Below are 22,910 nucleotides of genomic sequence, written 5' to 3'. Positions count from 1 at the left end.
AAAAACCAGTACCAGCCACTGCAAAAACACACCAAAATGTAAAGACCATCGACATGATGAAGAAACTGCATCAACTAATGGGCAAAATAACCAGCCAGCATCATGACAACAGGATCAGATTCACACATAACAATATTAACCTTAAATGTAAATGGGCTAAATGCCCCAATTAAAAGACACAGAATGGCAAATTGGATAAAGAGTCAAGACCTGTTGGTGTGCTGTATTCAGGAGACCCATCTCACGTGCAAAGACACACATAGGCTCAAAATAAAGGGATGGAGGAAGACTTACCAAGCAAATGGAAAGCAAAAAAAAGCAGGAGTTGCAATCCTAGTCTCTGATAAAACAGACTTGAAACCAACAAAGATCAAAAAAGACAAAGAAGGGCATTACATAAAGAGCTAACTATCCTAAATATATATGCACCCACTCAGATTCATAAAGCAAGTTCTTAGAGACCTACAAAGAGACTTAGACTCCCACACAATAATATTGGGAGACTTTGACACCCCACTGTCAATATTAAGACAGATCAACAAGACAGAAAATTAACAAGGATATTCAGGACTTGAACTCAGCTCTGTACCAAGCAGACCTAATAGACATCTACAGAACTCTCCACCCCAAATCAACAGAATATACATTTTTCTCAATGACACACAGCACTTATTCTAAAATCGACCACATAATTGGAAGTGAAACACTCCTCAACAACTGCAAAAGAATGGAAATCATAACAGTCTCTCAGATCACAGTGCAATCGAATTAGAACTCAGGATTAAGAATCTCACTCAAAACCAACTTGATTACTTTTAAAGCTCAGATAAGTTTTCTTTCTAAAATTTCTTGAATTATTGCTTCCTTCTCTTCATTTGCCTTCTCTCTTTCTGGAAATTCTATTCTTGGCATAAGTCTCCTGGCTTATTATATATTTTCTCTTTTTACTCATAATTTCTATTTATGTTTTTCTTTTTTAGATAGTTTCTATATTTGAACTTTCAAAACACTTATTCAGTTTTCAGTAGTGCTGATTCCAATTTCTTCACATTTTTGGAATCTTTAAACTTAAAAATCATTTTTTTCCAAAACCTTTTGCTTTCTCATAATTTTTTTGTTATATTTTTAAAAAACTGCCTCATTTAATTTCCCATTGCTTTTGACGTGATGGAATCATTTAAGAAATATCATTTTAATTTTCAAAAGAAAAATGTAGTGTTGATCCCTAGTACTTGAACATTACAAAGAAAGTATGTTCTGCACAAAATCTACCTGAAACTACCATTGAATTGGAAGAATTACCTGAAGTATTTAGACAAGAAGACAAGGAAACCTTTCACCTAAATGTAACTGGAAAATTGCTCAAATTTTCCATTTACTACAGCTATTCAAATCTATATTATGGGTGCTTCATAGATACATTCAGATAGTTAGAATCCTAGATCTAGCAGGAACTCTCAGAATATTTAGTCTGAAGATTATGAACTTAAAACCCTGTAGAGACCAAGCAGTTGACATAAATGTAGGAAAATGGAGAGTCCATGTCTATGTAAGCAAGCACTAACCAACTTGAGTTTCTTTTTGCTCAAGAAAAATTGACAGCTATATATCACAGTCTTCTTTTTCAAGAGAACCCAGAAATTCAGATTTTAATATGAGCTCACCTTTTAAATGCTGACAACTCATTCATAATTTTCTTAGACAATACAAAGCCAGTTTTGACCAGCAGCCTGTGATCTCATCTCAGCTCTGATACTGGAGTTTTCAAAGTGGGACTCCTTCCCAGACAATAAGTGACTTTCCAAGATCACAAGATAATTAACATAAATGTAAATTCAATATTTTCATGTCTAAATAATTTCATCCAAAAAGATCCAAGTAAAATGTATTTAACTATGTTTACTGAGTCCAAAACAAAGCATATTTAGTATAGACTTTATTAAACAAGCACTTTATAGAGAAGTGAATATCATGTATTGATTAGCAAATTATCTGTTCAATTATTTAACTTCATATAATTGGTGGAGGAGGAGGTTAAAAGGGGAGGGTTATGTCAGCAAGACATACCAAAAAATAGAATTAATTCCATGGGGAGTTGAAAGTTTTATTATGGACTATTTTGTAATTATCATTATTATTAGTTTTTTTTTTCTCCTAACCTGGGACAGATTTCTAACTAACTTTTTCTGGTTTTGTTTTGTTTGTTTGTTTGTTTGAGACAGAGTCTCACTCTATGGCCCAGGCTGGAGTGCAGTGGCACGATCTTGGCTCACTGCAACCTCTGCTTCCCAGGTTCAAGCAATTCTCGTGTCTCAGCCTTCCAAGTCGCTGGGATTATAGACACGCGCCACCACCCCCAGCTAACTTTTGTATTTTTTGTAGAGACGAGTTTTCACCATGTTGGCCAGGTTGGCCTTGAACTCCTGACCTCAAGTGATCGGCCCACTTTGGCCTCCCAAAGTGGAGCCACCATGCCCGGCCTAACTAACGTTTTATAATCAACATCTTCAACACCAAATCATACAGAATAAATTAATGATTTCTCTGGACTTATTTATCACGTAATGTCAACTCTCTTGAACCAAGCAAAAAAAAAAAATTAAGTGAGGAAGAGGCCTCCCAAAGCAAAATGATGTATGTTATTAAGCCCAGTTTTCACTAAGACTCAGTGGCACCACCATCTAACGGGTCCCCCAAGCTAGAAACCTCATAAGTTATCGGGTCCCCGAGCTTGAAACCTGGTATCCTCACTTTTCCTTGTAATTCTCCATGCTGCATTCAGTCAGTCATTAAATCCAATGATTCTGTCTACAAAAGATCTATCCAATTTGTCCTTCCAATCATTTCGACTACAACCATCGATGTTAGGCCAGAGGCTAAAAAATGTGACCAGTGGGCCAAATCCCACTCACAGAATGTTTTTTCTGACCTGCATTGTGTTTTATTTTACTCTGAATATTTGCCAGTATTAAAAACTGCGAGATTTCACACACAAAAATCCAGATTTCCAGCTTTTCTTGAAAATCAGAGTATCTGGGGAAATGAGGCTGAAGGTAAGTAGGACCTTTATCCTTTAGACAGGGCATACAATCTCTAGTTGGCTACAGTTCTCACCTACCTTTACCCACACTTCACTCATTTCATTTGAGTTAGTAAACGCTGATTTAGATTTTCGCCTTTTCCTCATTTTCAGAACTAACACAACAGCTTCTTGACTGAACTCCGTGCCTCTGGTCCTTACCCCTTTAATCTTTATTTGACAGCATTGACAGACTTTATAAATAAAACTTTTTCATTTTGCTCCCTGCTTAAAATTCAATAGTGCCCCATCATCTATAAGATAGAGTTGAACTCCCTATTATTTGACCTCTCTGTACTTCTTCAACTTCAATCTATGTTCAAACTCAATTGCTTATTGTACTCCAAAAGTGCTGTATTCCCTCCCACTTCACTACTTTAAAAGTGCTCTTCTCAACCTAGAATTCCTATCCTTTCTTTGTCTGGCTAACTCCTACTCTTCCTTCAAAATCAGCTCAAATATGATCTTCTCTGGGACACTCTCCCAGCCTCCTTCTCCTCACCCTCTCTACCTAACCCTCCCAATCAATCTACTAGGCAGCTACTCCTGCATATCACTAGCACCCTGTGACTATTACAGCACTATATTAAAATTATTACTTTTTATCTGTGTCCTCCAACTACAGTGAGCTCCTTGAAGACAACCACTATTAATTTTAGCTTAGAATATAAATAAGAAGATAAAAGCACTTCCTCAATTATTTCTATCATAGCAATAGATGAGAAAAGCAACATTTGTAAAAGGCCTCTTATATGCCAAGTACTACAGCTAGTCCTTTTGCAATATCTCATTTAATAGTAAAATTTACAAGTGAAAAAGTGAATAGAATTTGGAATTTCAGTTACAGTTTGGTTAAATTTTGATATTTTAGTTGCTTTTGTACTCCTACATTATACCATTTTGAGGTTACAACTCTCAATTGAATACAAACAAGTTGCTTTTCATTTTCGGGTTTTTTTTTTTTTTTTTTTTAAGAGATAAGGTCTAGCTACGTTGCCCAGACTGGTCTCAAACCCTTGGGCTCACTCTTCCCTTTTATTCTCTTTGTTATATTCAGTCAAAGGCTCTTCCTGCCTGAGCCTCCTAAGTAGTGGTAACTCCAGACACACGCCACCATACCCAGCTCCAGTTCCTATTATTCCTGAGTTAACTTATTTCGTACGTAATTTTTCCTAATTTGAAAAATGGGGAGGGTGAGGTAAAAAGCAAACACTGCTCAAGGTCAACGTCAACAAAGCTTAGGGAAATGTTTTTAAAAATCAATATCCATTTGACAAAACATTCATATAAACAGAAATCTTACAGGTAAGATGTCATGGAAAGAGAAACATTACAAAAACATTATACAGGGAGGATTCACTCAAACATATTTTGTAGCCACTCTTATATTTAGCAAAATAGGTAAAATTATTGCAAAAGGTTTAAAAGGCAAACTTACCCTTTCTGTAAGAATTACAATGGATGAAAATGCAGAATTCATGAAATCATAACCATCAATTTGGAATAAGTATTTCAGAATCTGAAACTCAGAAGCATCTTCTGTTGATTTATAAATAAAAATATGTTAACATGATATTATATAACTTCTGATTCTAATTTCTTCCTTAATTGATGCATTGGAGAATAAATAACCTGCTTCTTACCTTTTTGAGAAATATAATTTTGAGAAGACAAAGAATTATCAGTTGAAACCATCTGATTATTTAGCAGGGTATTTTCCACAGATCTGTCTATCTCAACCAGAGCAGGCCCTTCAGTGTCTACTGATGGTTTTGAATTTTCATCACTATCTTTAGAAGATGAGGGTTTGAAATGTACTTCTTCGTGAATTCTCATAGGTAACTCTATATTAGAGACCATATCTACAAATAAATAAAAAGAAATGTGTTTTTCCCAAATACTTGCTTTATTGAGGGCTCCCCTTTTGTTTTCTAGGCAGGTCTTTTTTCTGAACTTTTGTAGGTCATTATGATACTTCGTTAAAGAAAGGATACACCAAAACATAAATTGTATCCTGTGTTACCTTTCTATTGCTAGTAAGATAAATTACCAAAACTTGGTGGTTTAAACAATGCAAATGTATCCTCTTAGAGTTCTGAAAGTCAGAAATTCTAAAACCAAGGTGTTGGCCGGGCGCGGTGGCTCAAGCCTGTAATCCCAGCACTTTGGGAGGCTGAGGCGGGTGGATCACGAGGTCAGGACATCGAGACCATCCTGGCTAACATGATGAAACCCCGTCTCTACTAAAAATACAAAAAACTAGCCGGGCGTGGTGGCGGGCGCCTGTAGTCCCAGCTACTCGGAGGCTGAGGCGGGAGAATGGCGTGAACCCGGGCGGTGGAGCTTGCAGTGAGCTGATATCGTGCCACTGCACTCCAGCCTGGGCGACAGAGCGAGACTCCGTCTCAAAAAAAAAAAAAAAAAAAAAAAAAAAAAAAAAAAAAAAAAAAACCAAGGTGTTGAAGTTGGCAAGGCTGCATTCCATCAGGAGGCTCTAGGGCAGAATCCATTTCCTTGCTTTTTCTACTTTCTAGAGGCCTCCTGCATTCCTTGACACATGGCCCCACCCTCCATTTTCAAAGCCAGCAGTGTAGCATCTTCTAATTTCTGTCTCTCTTACTCTGATACACTTACGTTCCTCTTATAAGGAGCCTTGTAATTATATTAGACACACGAGGATAATCTCTCCATTTCAAGGTCCCTAATCACATTTGCAAGGTCCTTTCCACCATGTAAAGTAATATATTCTCAGAGTCTGGGGGTTAAGATATAGACATCTTTTAGGGGGCTTTTATTCAGCCTACTACATAGCCTTTTCTTTATTCCTCAGCCAAGGAAGAATTACAAAAGCTATATGTAATTCTATTCTCTACATGCCTTTTTGTCCTAAAAATTACTTTTAAAAAAAACCCTAAAACTAACATAACTGTCAACAATTCTGTTGTACTATATAAGCCTATGACTAAGAATAAGGCAACACATAGATTCCCCTCAGATTTTATTCCTGCTATGTATGCAATTGTTAACCAGAAGGTGTAATGTCTAAAAAAAAGTATCAGTGTGGTCCTGAAAAACAATAATAAAGAGTAGTAGGTGAATTGTTCAATGTCTAATTTTGCTCTTTGAGCTTATGAGTCTTAACATAGCACTTTGACACTGTCATTTATTTATCATTGTTTAAAAGAGGAAAGTCCCAATTGAGCAAACACATATCAGTAATTTAGTAATAGCACCTGTGGATAATAATACTTAAAAGCATTCAAATCAGGAGTCTGAATTCAAAGGGATTATTGTACATACAGGACTCAAGTAGTGATCTACAATAACATTTAATGCTATAAGAATAAAAGGATTATTCAATAAATACACTCAAATTTATACATAACTATATTGATTATTTTAAAATATTGTTTTAAACTGCATTTGAAATAAATATATAATAAGAAAAATGAATATTCCCTATTCTATTTTCATATTTAATTATATTTTTAGGTATTATTTACACAATTAAACCTAAGCTTTAAGATTTACATTAAATATGGATATGCTTTTCTTTATTATTGCTTATTAGCAGAATTTTAAGCCAAATAAAATAATAATTTTTAATATTTAACTGTACTTGGGAAACTCATTATTTAAGTATGCACAATTGGAATCCTTTTGTAAAATCGTTATTCACATTGTAATATAAATAACTGTTCCCTAATTTATCTGTTTTGTAAATTCCTAAATCAATTTGTTAGTTTTCTGTAAATGTTGTTATCTCAAGTCTGAGCCTTTCACAAACATAGATTCAAGATCAGTGATTCATCTTGTTTATGACTATAATTACAGCAAGTTTTCATTTGTTATTCCCTGAAAGAGTTGTTGAAATCTGAAAAGATTTGCTGTTTAATTCTTTCTCTAATATCCAGAAAATAGGGCCTGTGACTTTATAGAAATCTCTCTTTTAGGATACTTTTTTAAAAACAAATTTTTGCATGATCTCAGGTTGTTTTTCATTCAACTTTTATTTAATATTGTAGTGTTTTGGAATAACCCACTTTGTTAATAAATGACATCTTTTTTTTTCTGAAATTTAAAAGAATTTCTGAATATTTTCATAAAAGTTCCTCAAAACTAGTTAAAATTGCAGCAACATCCTATTCTCATTTAAATATTTACCAATTTTAGAAATTCTTCCAGTTTCTCTATATGAAATGATAAATTTTAAATATTCATATATGTGTGTGTGTGTGTGTATGTGTGTGTGTATATATATGTATATATATGAGACTGAGTCTCATTCTGTTGCCCAGGCTGGAGTGCAGTTTTGCAATTTCAGCTCACTGCAACCTCCGCCTCCCGAGTTCAAGTGGTTCTCATGCCTCAGCCTCCCGAGTAGCTGGGATTACAGGGGCACAGCACCATGCCCGGCTAATTTTTGTATTTTTGTAGAGATGGGGTTTCATTATGTTGGCTAGGCTGGTCTCGAACTCCTGACCTCAAGTAATCTGCCTGCCTCGGCTTCTCAACGTGCTGGGATTACAGGCGTGAGCCACCACACCCCGCCAATATTTTCTTCAGAGAGAAAGTGTCACTGTGTTGTCCAGGCCAGCCTCGAACATCTAGCCTCAAGCGATCTCCCACCTCAGCCTTCCAAGTAGCTGGGGCTATAGGAGCACACCAACACTCCCAGCTAAATAAAATTTACAAAAATGATTTTTTTGTGAAATCCTTTTGAATTCCTAGAGTTTCTATAATTGTGCTCTAAAATATTTTTATATATCAATCTTTGGAATCATCTGGATTTCTGTATCTAATATTGTTTTGTTGTAGTCTGTCTTCCTTCTAATTACTGTGCTCTGCCTTTTCTTAAATATTCCTTTAGGATCTAACAAGTTTAGAACAAGAGAATTTACCTTTTAATTAGCCTTTAGCAACCTAAAAAGGTCTCTAAGCTTTTTAGTCATAAAAAGCATCACACCTGCACCTTTCTCATTTGGAAAAGGGTTAGAATCTAAATATCTATATGTTGGTTGAGGATGTTGAGTAGAGAGCTCCCAATTTAGGGAATGCTAAGGTATTATATATAGTTCTGGAAATTCAAAAAAATCACCTGGTTCTAATGGAAATGTGTTTCCTTCTGAGTTTGTTGCCCTCTTCCTGTGAAAGGTTTTCTGTCATTCTACGGTTTAATTGTTTTTGTATTTATTGGTCAATATTTGCTGCATTTATATTCTGTCCATCACAGAGTCATAAGGATGGAGATGTGAAAAAGTCATATTATAAAATTGTCTACTTAAAAAACAATCCACATGTTTTTAATCATAGGAGTTGCTAGATACCTGGACATCTAGATCTGAAAGTATTATCTTGTAGTCTGCTCTCTTCTGTTGCCCTCTGTTGAACTCTCAGAATTGAGGGACTTGAGGGAGAAAGTTGAAAACTTTTTCCCTCTTTTTGCTTGAGTTTTCTTATTACATTGACACTTAAAAGAAACCCTTGTTATCATAGGCTGGGCACAGTAGCTCATGCCTGTATTCCCAGCACTTTGAGAGGCTGAAGCGGAAGGATCCCTTGAGCCTAGGAGTTGGGACCAGCCTGGACAACATAAGGAGACTCCATCTCCATAACATATAAAAATAAATTAGCTGGGTCTAGTAGTGGTGCACACTTGTCGTCCCAGCTACTCAGGAGGCTGAAGTCAAGGGATAGGTTGAGCCCTGGAGGTTGAGGCTGCAGTGAACTGTGATCACACCACTGCACTCCAGCGTAGGTGACAGGGTGAAACCTTGTCTCAGAACAAAAACAAAAGAAAACTCTTGTTATCGTAGTCCTTCTTAGGAAAAGCAAAACTACAGACCTAGAATAAGATCTAATTTAGGAATCAAAACTAATTAAAGTTTCCCTTAGTTGGCCGGGCACAATGGCTCACACCTGTAATCCTAGCAGTTTGGGTGGCTGAGTAGGGCAGATCGCTTGAGCTCAGGAGTTCGAGACCAGCATGGGCAATATAATGAAACCCTGCTTCTACAAATATGCAAAAATTAGCGGTCGTGGTGGCACGCGCCCATAGTCCCAACTACTTGGGAGGCAAAGGTGAGAGAATTGCATGAGCCCAGGAGGTCGACGCTGTGGTGACCTGAGATCATGCCACTGCACTCCAGCTTAGATGATAAAATGAGACCCTGTCTCAAAAAAAAAAAAAAAAAAAGTTTCTCTTAGCTTAGGTTTCTAAGAAAACCATTCAAATATAGTTGTATTGGGAAGGTGTTATTGCTAAAAAGTGAATGTGAATGAGAAAACCCACACCTACCAGAATAGAAAGTCAATAGACATTGTCTAAAATAGGGTAATCAAAGCAGAACAGTATAAAGATTCGATTTAGAAAACTCTTAAATACTAAAAAGATACTGCTTTAAAAACAAGAAAAGAAAATTATTGTCTCTGGGAAAGCAGTGGAAGTGGAGGTAGATGGAGGGAACAGACATTGCTATTGTCAAAAAAAAAAAAAAAATACCTTAGCACTATTTCAAATTTTAAACTATTTACATACAATATTTTGATAAAAATTAAAATTTATTGTAAAATACTTAAAATACTTTAAGATTTTCCTGGAACATCTTTAGATCTCCAGTCATTGTTTTTCTGTTGAGATTTTATTTTATAATATTAAGATCTAAATTCCAGTGTAAACCAGAAATTGATGAAAGAGCTAAGCATTTTGAGCCGGGCATGGTGACTCACGCCTGTAATCACAGCACTTTGGGAGGCTGAGGTGGGAGGATCACGAGGTCAGGAGTTCAAGACCAGTGTGGCCAACATGGTGAAAGCCCGTCTCTACTAAAAACACAAAAATTAGCTGGGTGTGGTGGTGTGTGCCTATAATCCCAGTTACTCAGGAGGCTGAGGCAGGAGAACTGCTTGAACCAGGACCTGGTAGGTGGAGGTTGTAGTGAGCTGAGATCACGCCATTACACTCCAGCCTGGGCAACAAGAGTGAAACTCTGTCTCAAAAAAAAAAAAGAAGGCCGGGCGCGGTGGCTCAAGCCTGTAATCCCAGCACTTTGGGAGGCCGAGACGGGCGGATCACGAGGTCAGGAGATCGAGACCATCCTGGCTAACACGGTGAAACCCCGTCTCTACTACAAAATACAAAAAAACTAGCCGGGCGAGGTGGCGGGCGCCTGTAGTCCCAGCTACTCGGGAGGCTGAGGCAGGAGAATGGCGTGAACCCGGGAGGCGGAGCTTGCAGTGAGCTGAGATCCGGCCACTGCACTCCAGCCTGGGCGACAGAGCGAGACTCCGTCTCAAAAAAAAAAAAAAAAAAAAGAAAGAGCTAAGTATTTTTAAAAAGGCAGATTCCTGGACTTTTTCATCTGATTTGCACTTTTGAAAATAAATTATGTTTAAAAATAAAATAAATTCTAATATAAATATTTTCATACCAACCTGACGGATTGTATGAACTTTCGAACATCATAACTTTTGTATTATCTGTGGGATAATTATCAATGGAAAATTCTTCAGTTTCTTCATTTTCAATTACGTTATTTTGATCCAGTGTCTGTTTGGGAAATGGCAATTCCGTTTCCTTCGGAGTGTTCTGGAAGTTCCAAGGGTTGTCAAAATTATACAAGAACTTTTTCAAATATGGTATGGCATCTGATTCATCTGTTTTTTCTAAGACTGGTTTCTTGTCTATTTGATCTTCTGTTTCCATAATTTGTATCATTTCTATTTCTTGTTCTTTTTCAGGGTCTAATTCATTTGTTAGAAGATATTCATGTTCACCTGCCCCACCATCTTCTTCATTTTTCCTGTCATCTAACATAATTTTGTCTTCCTTGGCATATGCAAAGCCTAGCATAGCAAAACCAAAATCAAACCAACTTGGCTCGAGACTCAAGCTATCATTAGTGATTGTGTCTTTTTTTTCTATTAATATTTCTGTACATGGAACTGTGTCTTCTTTATCAGATGATATGGAATTGGGAAAATCTTGTAGTGGTGAATTGCTTTCTTCAGCTAATAATTCAAGCCCTGTATCCTCATCTCCAAAACCTAAATAATTTGTAAATCCACCACCAAACCAACCAGTGGGTTGAGGTTTGGGAACGTGCTCTGACTCAGATGCTAGTTCAGAATGCGTCTTTGGCACTGAATCAATTTCTGATTCAGATTCTTGCTGATGTTCTGTTTGAGGCTCACCATTGTTTAATTCCTCTAGGTCATTCTCATCTTCCACTGCTATTTTTCTACTTCGAAATGAGCTTTCTTGTACAGGTTCAATAACTGATTCAAAAGCCTTCTCTTCAGCTTGTTCTCCTCTCAATCCAAACCATTCTTTGAGTCCAGGCACAGCTGAAGATGGTGGGACATGCACTTCTGGAATATGATCCTGTTCCACACTTTCAACAACTGCTTCTTCCCAGTTTTTTGATTCACTGGTACTTCCGATATCTTCAGGAGCCTCTAATGCTGGAAATTGGTCTTCAAACAAAGTACTTTCGTAAATTGCATAAAATCCAGGTTCTAGCTGAAAATCACCTTCATATATACTAGATTTTTCATCTTTATCTTCTTCAAAAGGATATATATTTTCACCATAATCACTGTTTAATTCACTATCTTCATTGTCAAATGTATAACTTACTCCAAGAAGACAAAGAAAGTCAGATTCCTAAAAGTAAAAAATATACATGTGATTAACATGAATGTACTAGAGCTCCTTGTTTCTCCCTGAGTCATTTAAAATGGATGACTGTGGGCCGTGCCTGGTGGCTCACGCCTGTAATCCCAGCACTTTGGGAGGCTGAGGCAGGCGGATCATGAGGTCAGGAGATCGAGACCATCCTGGCTAACACGGTGAAACCCCGTCTCGACTAAAAATACAAAAAATTAGCCAGTCGTGGTGGCAAGCACCTGTAGTCCCAGCTACTTGGGAGGCTGAGGCAGGAGAATGGTGTGAACCCAGCAGGTGGAGCTTACAGTGAGCTGAGATCGTGCCACTGTACTCCAGCCTGGGGGACAGAGAGAGACTCTGTCTCAAAAAAAAAGAAAAAAGAAGAAAGTAAAAAGGATGACTGTGATTTTCCCAAGACACATGACTAGCTCAAGAGCAGAGCAAAAACTCAAATATTTATATCACAACTCACTTCGAGGCTAAGTATGTAAACCTAAATGAAAAACCTTTTACATTATGGCTTTTTGTTTCTTTGTTTGTTTGTTTTTAGAGACAGGGTCTTGCTCTGCTGTCCAGGGTGGAGCACAGCTCACAGCTTGCTTGAACTCCAGGGTTCGAGTGAACCTCCCTCCTCAGCCTCCGAAGTAGCTGATATTATACCCAGCTAATTAAAAAAATCTTTTGTGAAGATGGAGTCTCGCTATTTTGCTCAGGCTGCTCTTGAACTTGTGGCCTCAGGCAATCATCCCACCTCAGCCTCCCAAAGCACTGGGATTACAGATGTGAGCCACCACACCAGGCCCATTATGATTTATTTGTTATTAAATAGTTGAAATTTTGGGGCCAGGCATGGTGGCTCACGCCTGTAATCCCAGCACTTTGGGAGGCTCAGGCGAGTGGATTGCCTGAGCTCAGGAGTTCAAGACCAGCCTGGCCAACATGGCGAAACTCCATCTCTACTAAAAAATACAAAAATTAGCTAGGCATGGTGGTGGTCACCTGTAGTCCCAGCTTCTCGGGAGGCGGAGGCAGGACAATTGCTTGAACCCGGGAGGCAGAGGTTGCAGTGAGACGAGATCTCACAACTGCACTTCAGCTTGGGTAACAGAGTGAGACTCCATCTCAAAAAAATAAATAAATAAAATTTATTTCAAACAGTTGGAATTTTTGAGAAGCAGAGACAATCAATGCTTTCAGTGTATTCTGCAAACAAAATCTCATGAAAAGGCATGCATATCCACAAAATTTTGCACCTCCTAAGAACACACTGACCGAACACATGCATCTTTGCAGTGATTTGAGGTAGGGTTCTATGGTTTGACTGTGTCCCCAAAAACCATATATTGGAAACTGAATCCCAAATGCAATATTGTTGACAGGTGAGGCCTGGTGAGAGGTGATCAGTCCATAAGGGCAGAATGAGTAGGATTAATGCCATTACTGCGTGAGCGGGCTTATTATCACAGGAGTGGGTTCCCTTATAAAAGGACCACTAGTTCAGCACCTGTCTTGCTCTCTCTCACCAGCGTTTTTCCCCATCTTGCCTTCCAGTATGAGATGTTGCAACAAGAAGACTTCTCAGCCTTCAGAACTGTGAGAAATAAATTTATTTTCTTTATAAGTTATCCAGTCTCTGCTATTCTGTTATAGCAGCACAGCATTGACTAAGACAGAGGGGAATTTCACAGCATATGGTTATATCTCAGACAGACCAGAGACTCTAAAGCAAGTTTGTCCAACCTGCAGCCTACAGGCTGCATGCAGCCTAAGATGGCTTTGAATGTGGCCCAACAAAAATTCATAAACTTTTAAAAAATATTATGGGATTTTTTTGCAATATTTCTTTTTAGCTCATCAGCTATATTAGTGTTAGGGTATTTTATGTGTGGCAGAAGACAATTCTTCTTCCAGTGTGGCCCAGGGAAGCCAAAAGATTGGACCTCCGCTCTAAAGCGTGAAAACTTGGTTAAAGTTGCACCAAAAGGCTGGACACGGTGGCTCATGCCTGTAATCCCAGCACTTTGGGAGGCCAAGGTAGGAGGAGTGCTTGAGACCAGGAGGTCAAGGCTGCAGTGAGCCATGGTTGCACCACTTCATTCCAGCCTAAGCAACAGGGCAAGATCCTGTCTTTAAAAAAAAAAAAAAAAAGTTAGCTAGGTGTGGTGGCCCACGCCTGTAATCCCAGCGTTTGGGGAGGGTGAGGTAGGCAGACTCCTTGAGCCCAGGAGTTTATAAACAGCCTGGGCAACATGGAGAAACTCTGTCTGTACAAAAAAAAAAAAAAATACAAAAATTAGCCAGGCATAGTGGCATGCACTGTAGTCCCAGCTACTCTGGAGGCTGAGGTGGGAAGATCACTTGAGCCTGGGAAGTTGAGGCTCCAGTGGGCTATAATTGTGCCACTGCACTCCAGCCTGGGCAACAGAGTTAGATCCTATTAAAAAAAAAAAAAAAAAAAAAAGTTGCACTGAAACAATTTGGCTTCATTTATTGAGATATTGCATACAGCCAATGGAAGTGAGGATCTACTTGTCCATCTCACAGAACAACCAAATCATTAAGAAGAAACATGATGAAGACTTTTTTTTAATCTGAATGTTAGAAATAGTGACGTGTGCTGCCTTTAGATATTACCATTATGAAATGAGGATAACGTTCAGATTTTTTAAAGAATAAGCTTCAGAATTGCAATTTTATAATATACGCTTGGCACTACAGTCTAGTCCATGATTAAGAACAGACTCTGGAGTCAAACCCTTTGGGTTCAATGCCCAACCCTGCCATCTACTACCTCTGTGCCCTTGGGTGAATTTTATGATCTTTCTATGCCTCAGTCTCCTTCATCTGTAAGATGGGGATGTTGGGGCTCAGAAATACCCCCAAAATGAAGACATCAGAAGCAAAATTCTTCTCTGACCTTCTCCTATTCCCCACCTCTCAGTCTCATTTTCCCCCGAGGCTAGTCATAGAAAGTAGAATCCCGCTTTCCCAAGGCAGCTCATAGAAACAAGAACCCCTTTTCTCCAAAGCCAGCCATATAATCTAAAATTATTACTCTAATGTTTCCTCCTCTTTTCTATGCAAAGCTATTCATAAATTCTCTGACCTACCTTGTTTGATTGTAGGGCATAAGACCCGCATTCCAGGGAAGGCCCTGCCCTATAACCAGAAAGATGCAATGCATGCTCAGCAAAGCCAAGGAGATTCTAGACAGACAGGCCTTTCTGGGTTCCCCCACTCAGTCTACTGAATTAGATCACACCCTTTTTGTTCAGTCATATCTCTACATGGCTATCCATACGTTACTGAAGCTAAGCATAAAAATGGACAGTTTCCTCTGTATCTTCGGGTGTTCATTCTTTTTTTTGTTTGTTTTTTTGAGATGGAGTCTCGCTCTATCGCCCAGTCTGGAGTGCAGTGGCATGATCTCCACTCACTGCAACTTCTGCCTCCCGGGTTCAAGCAATTCTCCTGTCTCAGCCTCCCAAGTAGCTGGGAAAACAGGCGCACGCCACCACGCCTGGCTAATTTTTGTATTCTTAGTAGAGATGTGGTTTTACCATATTGGTCAGGCTGGTCTTGAACTCCTGATCTCAGGTGATCCACCTGCCTTGGCCTCCCAAAGTGCTGGGATTACAGGTGTGAGCCACCACACCCAGCCTGGTTCTCCATTCTGAAGATTCCTGTGTCACATAAAATTGTGATCAAATAAATTTGTATGCCTTTTCACGTATTAATCTTCCTTTTGCAAGCTGACTTTTCATCTGACTTTCAGAGAGAACTTTCCTCCTTGAATCCTCCAGGGATAATGACAGTACCTATTTTACCGAGGTGTTGTGAGGATTAAATAAGTCAAGCGTTTAGAATAGTAACTATCTCTAGTAAATAGTCGCATATCCCAGCCCAAAGTTACAGTACCCCAGATACAACCAGAAATGTGGGGATAAAAGGCCCAATCGTCTTGCCTCTCTCTCTATTAAAGACAACTCTGAAGGGCCATTCCAGGTCCAGAGCTCCTTAGGAAATCAACTGAGACCTTCACTGCAACTACATCACAATTCAACTTCTCTGTCTGCCCAGTCATGCTTCTTTTTTCTTTTTCTTTTTCGTTGTTTTTGTTTGTTTGTTTGTGTCTTTGTCTCGGCCTCCCAAAGTGCTGGGATTACAGGCGTGAGCCACCGGGCCCAGCCAAGTCCTGCTTTTTCTTTTGTTCCTTCACAGGTGCTATTCCCAAACTACCCAGCAAACTTCTTGGATGCAAAGATTCATTTCAATATCTGTTTCCCAGGGAACTTGATATAAGAATTTGGGGCATCTGTGCACTTACTTTGTGCATGGCACTGTGCTAGGTGCTGGGATTCTGCAGTAAACAATAGAAAAAACAAATTGTAAATTGCAATAAATGAGGACGGGTGCAGTGGCTCACACCTGTAGTTCCAGCACTTTGGGAGGCCAAGACGAATGGATCACTTGAGGTCAGGAGTTCGAGACCAGCCTGACCAACATGGTGAAACCCCCGTCTCTACTAAAAATACAAAAATTAGCCAGGCGTGGTGGCAGGCCCCTGTAATCCCAGCTCCTTGGAAGGCTGAGGCAGGAGAATCACTTGAACCCAGGAGATGGAGGTTGCAGTGAGCAGAGATTGTGCCATTGTACTCCAGCCTGGGCAATAAGAGGCGAAACTCCACCTCAAAAAAAAAAAAAAAAAAAAAGAAAGAAAGAAAGAAAAAAAGAATTGCAATAAGTGCTATGAAGAAAATAAATAGAAAACTGTGATTAAGAAGCAACAATTCCTTTAGAATCATCATGGAAGGCCTCTCCAAGGCACTGGTTTTTATTTTTAATTTTCAAACTCAACATACTTTCATTTCAGTTTTATTGAGGTATAATTGGTATACATAAACTGCATATAATGAACGTACACATTTGAACAAATGTATACACTTGTGTTACCATCACCACAATCCAGATATTGAAACATATCCTTTGCTTCCAAAAGTTTCCTAGGAGGCACTGATGTTTAATCTCAGGCCTAAAGGATAAGAAAGAACTAGCCAAGTGAAGTGTTTGGGGAAAGCATTCCAACCAGAAGAAATAGCCTGTTTGGGTCCCCGGGCTGCAAAAGAGCTTGGCATGTTCTAAGAACAGTCAAAAGTCCAGATTGGCCACGATCGTGGTGAGTGACGGGAGAATGGCACCAGAGACAGGGTCAGCAAGGGAGGCAGGAGCAGATCATGTGGGACTGTGAAGCCAGGGTAAGAAGTCTGGGTTTTATTCCAGGTCCAGTGAAAAGCCACTAAAGGGCTTTAAAGGAATGACATAATCTGATTTTTTGTTTTTACAAGATTCATTATTGTTTGGAGAATGGATTGAAAGAGGGCAAAAGTATAGACAAAGAGTATAGTTAGAAGGCTATGGTAGTATTCTAATCAATAGATGAAGCTGCTTGTGGTGGCACACCTGTAATCCCAACCATTGGTGAGGCTGAGACGGGAGGATTGCTTGAGCCCCAGGAATTCTGGGCTATAGTACAGTTTGATTGTACCACTGTGTTCCAGCCAAGAGATGATGGTGCCTTGAATTAGGGCGATAGTGAAAATGGAATTGAAGAGAAGACAATATACTCCAGATATATTTTATAAATAGAACTGACAGGACCAATTATTACATAGTAAATAGACAGCTAATCCCAGAGTTTGTGATGGGAAAGAGCCAGAAAATAGGCAGTTTGTTTAACTAGATAGACTCCCTTCTCACTGACCTCATTTAAGGTAAATTGGCTTAAGCTAGAATCTGAATTAAATGGGCTAACCAAGTTTATTAATTGAAAAGTCACCTCCTGATTCCCTTGAAGCCCAACATTATCATGCTCATGAAAAACTCCAACAGCAAAAGAGGATGTGCAGATATGAGACTAACGAGTGTGGTGGAAAATAAACTTTTATCTTAGTAAGACAATAGCATTAGTAATAATATCTAACACTTACTGAGCACTTAGTGCTCTTCTATGTACTTTACATATACTCATTTATTCTTCAATATATGTGAAGTAGCACTGTATTATACTCAGCACCTCCACTTTACAGATAAGGAAATTGAGGCATACCAGGCCACATAGCTTGTAAGTGGTTGAGTCAGACTTTGAACTCAGTCCATCTCCAGAATCCATGCTCTTAACAACTACACTCTACTGCCTGTCTGTTAATTTTTCAGAAAGCAAAATCTTTTACTGTCACCAAATTTGTCTTACTTAATTTTATTCAAGCTCAAGCTATTCCTAGAGCAAGTTCTCAGGTCAACTATTTCATGCATTCACTATAAAAGGTACATAACCAATAGGCACTGATACTGGGGAAAACTGTTTTAACCAAGAAATTTTAAATTCAATTAACAACTGAGAATGAGTTTACTCACTTTAGTCGACATTTGAATTTCCTCAGATATGAACACCTCTTCAATCTGGACAGCATCTCTGGGAAAATATCCAAACTCTTTTCCTTTCTGTCAAAATGAAGAACAAAGACCATCGAGGAAGAATGATCAAAGCAATAATAATTATTGAACCTAATTTTGTCCCATGTCCTTGGCTTTCATCTACTCCAAATCGCAAACATTGACAATCAATTTCCATATAAAAGAGAGTAAAATCATATTTTGTTATTCAAAAGAAGAGCATTTATTTAAGGAACAAAGAGCCAAATGGTAAAATGTCGCTGTTTCAAACTTCAGAAAGAAACCTGTTCCACTTACTCATTTTATTCCTTTTTCTGTTCTTTAACAACCTTTCCTGTCCAGGTTAACTGCAGATTTACATGAGTAGACCTGGGATATCAAAAGGCAAGGCAATGGTGGCGGTAGCCAAGCTAGATGGAGTAGTGACATATTCAGTGTTTTCAGGATGTTAAAATCAGACAGGCGGTTTAAACTCTGAAGGGCCACAAATGGATTCATCAAGATAGTAAAGGTCTACAATTCCTACAGGGAGGATTTGGTTCCATTCTACTTTTCTGGGGCTACCTTAATAACAGAGATCCTCTTAACCCAGTTCAAGCAAGGCAGATTGTCCCCCAAGGGTGAATGTTTTACACAGCCACCCTCAGCCCATTTCCTAACCCAGTTAAAGTTTTAAAGAACGTATTTCTTTTGGTCGTGTACTCCAGCACCTTTGTACCTCAACTGTGATTTGTCCAGCTCTCCATAGCTGTAACTATTTGGAAACTGACAGCCTGTGGGTCCACAGTGTGGTTTCTTAAACAGCTAACTGCATGAACTAAACATCAAATGCACAAAAGTAAATGTGCCTAAAACTTCGCCCTGGCTCCACACATTAAACATTGCTTTTATGTGGAACCATTATGTTCACATATAGTAAATAAAAAAGAATGCTTTCTTTGACTTTTGTGACATCTAAGATGCCACTTTTTGTACGGCTGCATTGGATGCCTCCAATGAATTCAAGACATAGATTGTTTTTTCGTTTTCATTTTTTAATAGAGGCAGAGTCTTGCTCTGTTGCCCAGCCTGGAGTGCAGCAGTGCAATCATAGCTCACTGTAACCTCTAACTCCTGGGTTCAAGCTGCCCTCCTGCCTCAGCCTCCCTCAGCCTCTGAAGTAGCTAGGACTACAGACATGTAAACACCCCACTAATTTGTGTGTGTGTGTTGTGTGTGTGTGTGTGTGTATTCTTGCTATGCTGCCCAGGCTGGTCTCAAACTCTTGGCCTCAAGTGTTCCTCCTCCTTCAGCTTCCCAAAGCACTGGGATTACAGGCATGAGCCACCACGCCTGGCCTTAGATTGGCATTTTAAAGGCACCAGAAGCAGTAGGGCAAGTTGGGAACTGCAGAGGCCAGACAAGCAATTCTGGCCAGTGACAACTAGAAGTCCAGTCCTATAGCCCCTGATGGTAAAGGAGAATTTTTAAATAAAATCTGCTCCTTCAAACAGTGACCACAGGGGCTATACAAAAGAAGAGGTCTGGTGCATATGTAATATGGAAGTGATATATGTATCAAGTCTATCATGTTTGTTCAGCTTGGGAGTAAACGTACTTATCATAGCACCTTTGCATTATAAACCATAATGATACAATCAAAGAGAAACCTTTTTTCAATGGAAAGTATTTATCTTTGATTTTCCCATGTTATATATTCAGAGATTATTTAACCTTCTAGAAATTTCAGCATACTAAAGCTTTGGGCCAAATAAAAGGCTCTCTCAGCTGGGTTGTCTTTTTTATTTTTTTGTTTTTGTTTGTTTTTATTTTTTTGTTTTTTGTTTTTTTTTTTGAGACAGGGTCTCACTTTGTAACCCAGGCTGGAGTGCAGTGGTGCAATCACGGTTCACTGCAGCCTCTACGTCCGGGCTCAAGCGATCCTCCCACTTTAGCCTCTCAAGTAGCTGGGTTTACAGGCATGCACTACTACACCCAGCTAATTTTTATATTTTTAGTAGAGATGAGGTTTCGCCATGTTGTCCAGGCTGGTCTCAAACTCCCGGCCTCAAGCGATCCGCCCACCCAAAGTGCTGATATTACAAGTGTGAGCCACCGCACCTGACCTGAGCTGTTATTTTTTTCTATAAAAAACTTACACATGTAGGGCCAGGTGCGGTGGCTCACGCCTGTAATCCCAGCCCTTTGGGAGGCCAAGACATGTGGATCACCTGAGGTCAGGAGTTCCAGACCAGCCTGGCCAACATGATGAAACCCCGCCACTACTAAAAATACAAAAATTAGTCGGGCGTGGTGGCAGGCACCTGTAATCCCAGCTACTCAGGAAGCTGAGGCAGGAGAATCGCTTGACCCCGGGAAGCAGAGGTTGCAGTGAGCTGAAATCGCACCACTGCACTCCAGCCTGGGTGACAGAGCGAGACTCTGTCTCAAAAACAAACAAACGAACAAACAAACAAAACTTATACACCTAGCTTCCCTACGCTACCAACATTTCTGGGGATCTCTTCAATAACAACTCAGCCCTTCATTTGCTCAGAAAGAAATGTCTTTTAATCTGATTAACTAAAACTTTGCAGTCTCTTTACAACTTGACCATTGGCGGGGTGCAGTGGCTCACGCCTGTAATCCCAGCTCTTTGGGATGCCAAGGCAGGTGCATCACCTGAGGTCAGGAGTTTGAGACCAGCCTGACCAACATGGTGAAACCCCATCTCTACTAAAAATACAAAAATTAGCCAGGCGTGGTGGCATGCGCCTGTAATCCCAGCTACTCAGGAGGCTGAGGCAGGAGAATTGCTTGAACCCGGGAGGCGGAGGTTGCAGTGAGCAGAGATTGCACCACTGCACTCCAGCCCGGGCAACAAGAATGAGACTTTGTCTCAAAAAACAAACAAACAACAAAAAAAAAAAACGAAAAAAAAAAACCTTGACCTTTGGCAGCACCAAGAAATGACTGGGGTTGCCTAGCCATCCCATAATATAAAGTCCCTCCAAATAAATATAAAAATCTAATTTTAAAAATGATGCATGCTATGTAAAAATAAATTCAAGAATTCTAGGCATTCTCTTAGCCCTCCATCCCAACTATACTGCCTTCCCAAAAAGCCTCTTTTATAGAAATATTGGAACTCCCACTAAACATGACCATTTTTTGTTTGTTTAAATATGTTAAGGGTTTTTAATATATGTACTGTGTTTTGAAATTCTTAACATTTCTTTAAAGATGAAAAGCAGGTATCCTTGGCTGGGTGCGGTGGCTCACACCTGTAATCCTGGAACTTTGGGAGGGCGAGGCAGACAGATTACTTTAGCTCAAGAGTTCGTGACTAGCCTGGGCAACAGAGTGAAACGCTGTCTCTACCAAGAATACAAAAATTAGCCGGACATGGTGACACACACCTGTAGTCCTAGCTACTCAGGAGGCTGAGGTGGGAGGATGGCTTGAACTCAGGACATGGAGGTTGGAAGTTGTAGTGAGCTGTGATCACACCACTGCACTCCAGCCTGGGCAACAGAGTCAGGCCCAGTTTCCTGTTTCCAAAGAAAACAAAACAAAAAGAAAGAAAAGAAAAGAAAGAAAGAAAAGAAAAGAAAAGAAAAGAAAAGAAAAGAAAAGAAAAGAAAAGAAAAGGAATCCTTGTGCAAGTTGGTCATTTATTCTGCATTCAATTTTTAAAAGTAGTTACTTACACTTCCTGCCCACAAATCTTCCCTTTCTCCTGCAAGTTTAACAAAAACAGATATCTCTTCTCCCTTAGTGAAGTTCAGGTATCTGCAGTCAGGTCCTCTGTAATCTCTCATGGCTGAGACTCTGCTTATTAAAGCTATGTAAAACATGTAAAGAAAAACACACACATTAAATTAAAATGTTATTTCTCCCCTTTCATCTTGCTCTCTTCCAATCCATCCTATATGTTTCCAAATGCTAATATCTTTATATCATTTATGGCCTCAAAAACCTATGTAGCCTTAGAGAGTCTAAGCCTTTGGGCCTGGTATCCAAGGCTGTCCATAACCTGGTCCCCTTTCTCTCTTTGAAAGGACCTCCTCCTATCCCTTCACACAGACTTGGCTACACTCAAGCTTGTTTATCCATTGTCCCTGGAACGTATCATCATCATTCTCTAGTCTGTAGGAAAGGAAAAAAGGTAATCAGTTTTCTTCCTGGCACTTACCATATTCTAGGCATTATGATAATTGCTCTCATATTTTTATTTTATTAAATCCTTAAAACAGACCTATGAGGTAAATAATTTCATCTCAGTCTAACAAATGAGTCTTTAGTGAAGGCTCAGAGAATTGGTCACACAACCCCAGTGGAGCCCGATTTGCCCTGAGGTTCTTCTCACTGCAAAATCTCCTTCCTTATTCTGAGCTTTTCTTTCTGTCCTTTCCCCAGTCTAGACACCTGTTTGCCCCTTCATGCTTAAGTCATGCCCTGCTTCCTCTGTGAGGCAGCCTGATTATTCCAACCTACTCCGATTGCCCTTTCTCTGAACTTTAATATTACCTATTATCCTTACTAGGCTGCATCACTATTTACTGTTTCATTTAACCTGTCTTGTCATCGTTCACTAAAATTAAATTTTCTGAAGGGGAAGAAACTTATCTTACATCTCATTTTATTCTCCTTAGATGCATAGCACCTGCCCCCCATCCAACCCAACATGTAGTAGGCCCTCAATAACTATGAACGAATCACAGCCACATA

The 22,910-nt window shown here is 39.3% G+C and overlaps 1 protein-coding gene across 7 annotated transcripts in view; it reads right to left on the bottom strand.

Annotated features, from left to right (window-relative positions):
* Positions 1-22,910, bottom strand: part of MIA2 (MIA SH3 domain ER export factor 2) — a 117,753-nt gene that overhangs the window by 92,738 nt on the left and 2,105 nt on the right. For all 7 annotated transcript variants that reach the window (XR_012415742.1, XR_012415743.1, XR_012415744.1 and 4 more), the window contains exons 2-6: positions 21,890-22,023; positions 18,162-18,248; positions 10,514-11,744; positions 4,723-4,941; positions 4,518-4,618 (exon numbers count right to left, since the gene is read on the bottom strand). Coding sequence is in view for 4 of the 7 variants with exons in the window: in XM_005561141.5 (XP_005561198.3) it covers positions 4,518-4,618; positions 4,723-4,941; positions 10,514-11,744; positions 18,162-18,248; positions 21,890-22,023 (1,772 nt within the window). In the remaining 3 variants the exon portion in view is untranslated. The remainder of the gene's footprint in view (positions 1-4,517; positions 4,619-4,722; positions 4,942-10,513; positions 11,745-18,161; positions 18,249-21,889; positions 22,024-22,910) is intronic.

Source organism: Macaca fascicularis, chromosome 7, assembly GCF_037993035.2.
Source record: "Macaca fascicularis isolate 582-1 chromosome 7, T2T-MFA8v1.1".
NCBI classification, from domain to species: domain Eukaryota; kingdom Metazoa; phylum Chordata; class Mammalia; order Primates; family Cercopithecidae; genus Macaca; species Macaca fascicularis.
Note: the sequence above shows the minus strand (reverse complement) of the source record. Positions and strands in the feature narration are given on the sequence as shown.